The 5,781-nt window shown below is 40.8% G+C and overlaps 1 protein-coding gene across 1 annotated transcript; it reads left to right on the plus strand.

The window, feature by feature from the left end:
- The first annotated feature begins 1,154 nt into the window (after positions 1-1,154).
- On the plus strand, positions 1,155-5,480 carry LOC136553625 (UPF0500 protein C1orf216 homolog). The gene is made up of 2 exons (XM_066545286.1): positions 1,155-1,248; positions 1,833-5,480. The coding sequence occupies exon 2, from the start codon at positions 1,858-1,860 to the stop codon at positions 2,620-2,622; it is 765 nt and encodes a 254-aa protein (XP_066401383.1). The 5' UTR covers positions 1,155-1,248; positions 1,833-1,857; the 3' UTR covers positions 2,623-5,480.
- The last annotated feature ends 301 nt before the right edge of the window (positions 5,481-5,781 follow it).

Genomic DNA, 5,781 nt, shown 5'->3' on the forward strand with positions numbered 1-5,781 from the left:
CTGAATTCCATATTCTTCAATTACCGTAGCTTGTGATTCAGGTAAATGGGAATCACCAAGATATAAGCTTGCACTGTATATTAACTCACTGGATATTAATCTCTTTCTTACATTATTTATATAAACTGCAGCATGATTTGGCACATAAACACAGTAGGTTTAGTTTATTTTAGAAATTCAGTGCAAATTATATCTTGCACCAAAAAATGCATTCAAGTTATATCTCAAGGTATAAATCTGAATTAATATTAGCCAGGCTTTGTGTGTTCAATCTTGTAAGCATACACTAGCAGATTCATCAGAAAGAAGGCTAGTCAGTACAGATGAAAAATAAGAAATTATTATCTGTGTTGCAGCACACAAAGAAGTGAAGATAGGATCTACTTTCATTTTTTTCCAGCTGCTGGAAGATTTGAGATAGTATTTTGGATTGCTTCTTTCTTCTATTTGTATTAGAGAATGGAGTAGAGAAAGTCTTGGGGCAACTGAAGCCCTATGGTAAATTGATTGAAGTAGATGCAGGTAGATAATTTGTGAATTTTGTTCCTGGCACTACAACAAGTGACAATGCTGAAGGTAGCTTTTCTGAACATCAGAAGTGCAGATAAAGTTTATTGTTTTGTGGGATGGTTTAGTTGGATGTAGTGCTGCTCTTTAAAGATTAGGCCAGCCTCATTAAACATGGGTGTACATTAACCACTTCGATCTACACCTTCTGCCTGTCTTCATGGTTAGCATTTGGTTGCTAATGCTTATTTTATTTTTAGGTTTAGCTTGTTCATGCAGCTGAAGTTTATCTAAGCTTGGCTTTTTTTTCTGAAAGAAAACACGCACACTAGGAGTCCAGAATACCTCATCCTCTTTTGAAGCTGTGCTATCTCCTTGCTGACTGTCAAGGATGGGAAGGGCCATAGGTATTGCCCCCTGTAGAATGGGTGAATCGGGTGTGTTTGGTTTTGAGGTGGGTAAAAAGTGCCATCCAATCCTGGTACTCATTTTGATGCTCAAAGATGACATAAAAGCTGCACACCAGGAAGGAATGCCCACTGAGGAGGAAGAAAGCAGCCCTGCACTCCTCCGTGATTGGGACTGACTGTGTTGTTGCTGGGTGGAACAGCATAATGCTGCTGCTGCTCCTGCTCCAGCACTGTGATGTTTCTGTTCCAGATTGTGCTGACTCACATCCAAGAAAATATGATACACAGACATAATGCACTGTAACTCTTTTCCTTCCCCCCCGTAACCTCGGTAAGTGTTTGGTTTCTTTTCCTCTCTTTGGCTAGCGTTGTGCTAATATAGCTTTACTGTTGGAATTAATAGGAGGGGGAAAGGCAACCTTGTAAACAAACTGGTAGCAGACAGATTAATCTTGGAGAGGGCATTTAAATGCAACCTGCTGTTTGCGGTACGTCCACCTCCCTTTAAAGCTGATCAATCCTGATAACTTGCCCATCTCTACAAACGACACTTGTTAGAGCTGTGTTCTTAAATGGGAGAAGTGCTTACAATGCCCATTTACAACTGTATTCTGTTTAATTAGTCAGCACAGCCGGTGCTGCAGGGATAGATCACTTGCCTTTAAAGATTTGAGAATGTTAATAGTACAGTATATCATTTTAATTATTATTGGATTAATGTTGTGTCTCGAAGAACATCTAATGCAAATCACAAGAAATGGCCTGAAGTGACCCAAGGGTTGTGCTTTATTAGAAAAGTAATAGGTCCATTGCCTAAATATAAAAAGAGGTTCTTTCTTCAAATGTCACTCTACACTAGGCTTCTCTGTGTGTGTATGTGAAAATGAAATCCTTTTACTTCCACTTTGTCCACAGAAAGTTTCTGTAGCTAATGCATTAAATGGCTGAGAGAGCAGCTGTAATATCAAGAGATGAAGAGGAGATCCAAAACAGCAGTGATGATGAAGACAGTTTTCCTACTCAAGTTGCTGTAACAGCATCCCCTGGTTGCTCTGGCTGCCCTTCACTAGACAGCCTTGATGAAGACAAGGGAAGCTCAGCAGAGCCAGAAAGACTGTCTGTCCTCTCCAGCAGGGCAGTGGCCCAGCTAAAAGCCCCAACTGGCCCAGAGATGGTTTGTGGTGGCCAGGCACAGAGGACAGTCCCTGGGCTGGCTGAGCATCCTCTGGCAGCTGTAGATGCATCCTTAGGTGCCTCCTCATGCCCTGCAGCAGTTGATAACCTGCTGCCTGTGCACCTTGCCTCCCTGTACGCCAAAAGGCTCTGCTGTGATGGCAAACTGAATTCAGAGGTGCTGCAGGTCCCGAGGGTGCCTGGTGAGGCCCAGCAGTCAGGGACTGACACCCAGCAGGCAGGGAGCAGCACCCAGAGCAGCATGGCCTCCTGCAGTTTGGACCATGTGATTTGGATGAAGACCACAACAGTAATGGAGACCTTAGAAAATAAGAAGAAGGAGGAAAAGGAGAAGTACCGGCTCCAGCTAGCAATGTACCGACGGCTCCTGCTGCTGCGCTCCATCAGGAGTTTGCATAGGCAGCTGGAGCAGCAGCAGGCCAGGCTGCAGCAATGCTATGGCATGGTGATAAATACAAAGAAAGAAGTGTTGAAACACATTTGCCCAACCTCGCCCTCACTTTCGCCGTAATCATGTTGCTGCCTGCAGAAATGAGCTTTGCAACGCCACCCGAGCCGCCTTGCATGCCATAGGGGTGCTGTCCTCGTGTGCGCTGAGAGGAGAGGGAAAAGCAGCAGCAGTTCAAGAAGAGAGGAGGGAAGGTACAGCCTTGGTCCCTGAATTTATCTGGAGGGAAAAAGAGCAAGGGTGAAGCTGTGGAAGAAGCTGACCCCTGATTCCCATTCAAAGCCTCAAGGTGAAAAAGGATTTTTTTGGCAGATAGGTTTGTAAAAAGAAAAAAATCACCACAAACTGGGAACCTAGTTTGTCACCTGACCCATAGAGGCGGCTGGATGCAAGGTTGCTGCCTGCTGAATATGTGTTATGGTACATCTCCCTTCTACTTTCAGAGCCAACAAAATTTGAACAGAATTAGGGTTTATTTGTCTGCAAGAATACCTGAATTTAAAAAAAACAGGATATTCGAAACACTTAGGCTAAGGCTTGATTATATCTACCTAGCTGCCTGTTTTTCACAAAACTGCTAAGGACACTGTATGTTTGCAACCTCTACTTTCCTTTAAAATTTATTCAGATTGATCAGAAATTATTGTGGAAAGGTAGGACAGCCAAACACACACAGGGAAAGAGTGCAAATGCCTAAGCCTGATTTCCTCAGGAAAGTAATGTAAAAACAAGGACCTTGTAGTCTGATGTTGCACTGGAAACCCAGGCTGGCAGTGCCAGGGGAATGTTCAAGGTCTGCACAATTATTAATCTGCTGCTAATTCCCATTGGTACTAGCATCTGCAAATCAAGCATATTTTGTGCCTTACTGCTGTCATTTAATGGAAGTTGGTGACAATTAGCACTTCTTATCCAGGTGTATCAGACATGTGGAAAACCCTGGAGCGCTGTTTCTCCAATTGCAAGGTTAGGATGCCTGCAGGGAATTTGATGTCAGTATGCAACAAACACACAGGGAAAATGAAAACAAAAAGATGCAACTTTCTTGTATGCATTTAAAAGGTAATGTGAGTCACTCTTATTGAACAGCAAATTGAATAGTTGAATGAGCTGTTTTAGGATTGGAAGAAAAATATGATTCAAGAAGAAAAGCTACAGAAAAATTTCCTATTCTAGGATTTCAAGGGATACGGAAAAATCACTTTTTTTCCAGATATTTATTTCTGATCATGCCAGCTTTCCTTTTCCCTGCCTTTCCTTGTTTTTCATTTTTTTTTTTATATAATTGATTTTGATTATCTTGATGAACAATCAAACATGTTTTAGTGTGGGTTTTTTTCTGCATAAAAAGGCAGGTCTGCTTTTAATCATCCTTTATGAAAATAATGTGCTATATAGAGGAAAAATTTTATTCTCACTTTTTTTTGATACATATACAAGGAGAGGGGTATGCAGGTACACACACCTCCCTGTATTCAAGAAGCTATGAAAGGCTGATGCTTCTTTTCCTGTAGCAGCAGTAGGAATAATCTCTCAAAATAATCTGTGCTGTCTACGAGGAATTTGTTTGATTAGATTCACATGCACACATCTGTGAGCAAGGTATTGAAGTAATTCAACAAATGAAGTGCAGCACAACATTGTCATTATTCCGTCTTTGTATTTCTGTGCACCCAAAAATTATGGAAGCCCCCTGGGTATGCACAACCTTAGATAGGTTCATTCATTTCCTTGGGCCCTTGTGTAGCCTCTCATGCAACACGAACCAGTAACTTTGAATGCAGAATTACCATAGAAATATCCTTGGCATCAAGGAGATATTTGAAGGAGCATCCTCTACTGCCTCATTTGGGGAATTCAGGTTGCCAGAGGCCTTTAGTGGCCTACGGAAGAGAGCTGCTGGTCACATGTGACTGGGAAACAGTACTCCTGGGCTCTGATCCCATCTCACTCTCTGCTCAGCCTTGGGAAAGCTGTTCTCTCTCAGCAATGCAGGTTTCCTAAAGAATGCTTAAATACTAAACTTGCCTCAAAGGTAACCTGTTCTTTCTTCACGTGCCTCTCAAGAAGGATTCAAGGGGTTGATCATGGCTGAGAGTGTTACACAAAGATTTTTTTAATTTCTTTTCCCCCATATTTCTTGAAATAGAAAAGCCTTTTTGTCATTGTTAAGTATTATGTTTACCAAACACAAGCAAATCACTATGACATCACCTCCCTTGGGCAAAGATATATTGGAGAAGGGTCACATCTCAAAAATATTGCTGCATTTTGAAACCAAATGTCAAATTTTTACCTTTAGGAAGACAGTCAAAATGAATATTTTTGTTAATGTTAGCCAACTTTTCTTTTGAACTGAAAAAGAATTATCTTTTAAGGTGTATTCAGGTTGACTAATACTATCATGTAACTTTCCACTGAGATATAATAGATAAATGAAAACATCACCCCACCAAAATACAAAAAACCGCTGCTAAAACCAAGTAACTGTTTTGCCTCAGTAGCTGCTGAAGTAGAGCACTGTTCTGCATTTGCTGCAAGAGTGCCCTACATTACTGCACAGAGCTACCTATAGTGTCATATTTGCATTAAGGAGTGACTAGAATAAGATTAAGAAATACATTTCACATAACTACTAGTGCAGAAATAGTTAGTCTGTCAGTCTGTCCAACTATAAATTCTTTGTGGCAGAACAGTGATAATCTTTGTTTTGTACAACAACTCATAAAATATCTTGATCCTAACTGGGATCAGTAGATGCTTCTGCTTTATGAATATTAAATACTGAAAGATTTGTGCATGGGCAATGCTGTCTGATAGCTGGCAGGAAAATGAAGCCAGAAGTTATTCTGTATGTGCACACTCCTTCCATGTAGTACTTCTATGGATACAAGCAAAATAAATATTAACTGAGGAAACAACTTCAATCTTTGCAAGAATTTGCTTTTCAGCCAGCGCTTCTAGTGGTTACTAATAAGTGGAGTTGGACAAAACAGTTAAAGGCAATATGATTTTTTAAATTAGTTTATTTTAGAAGCTTGGAAAATGTGGCTTAGCAGCTATGGGTTTTTTCCTTGTATGTTTTAGTGTATTTTGGAAGTTGAAGGTCAGTGAGAAATTCCCATAATGCCATGGATTACTCTCGGAGGTGTTTTCAAGCATATCAAACTGAGCAGCAGTCTCAGGTTGAATAAAAGTGTTTCCTCTCATATAGTTTGACCT

The sequence above is a fragment of the Molothrus aeneus genome, chromosome 1 (assembly GCF_037042795.1).
Source record: "Molothrus aeneus isolate 106 chromosome 1, BPBGC_Maene_1.0, whole genome shotgun sequence".
In the NCBI taxonomy this organism is placed as follows: Eukaryota; Metazoa; Chordata; class Aves; order Passeriformes; family Icteridae; genus Molothrus; species Molothrus aeneus.

Excerpts from the sequence above, each read along its gene's own strand:
- LOC136553625 (XM_066545286.1), top strand. The coding sequence starts at position 1,858 with ATGGCTGAGAGAGCAGCTGTAATATCAAGAGATGAAGAGGAGATCCAA.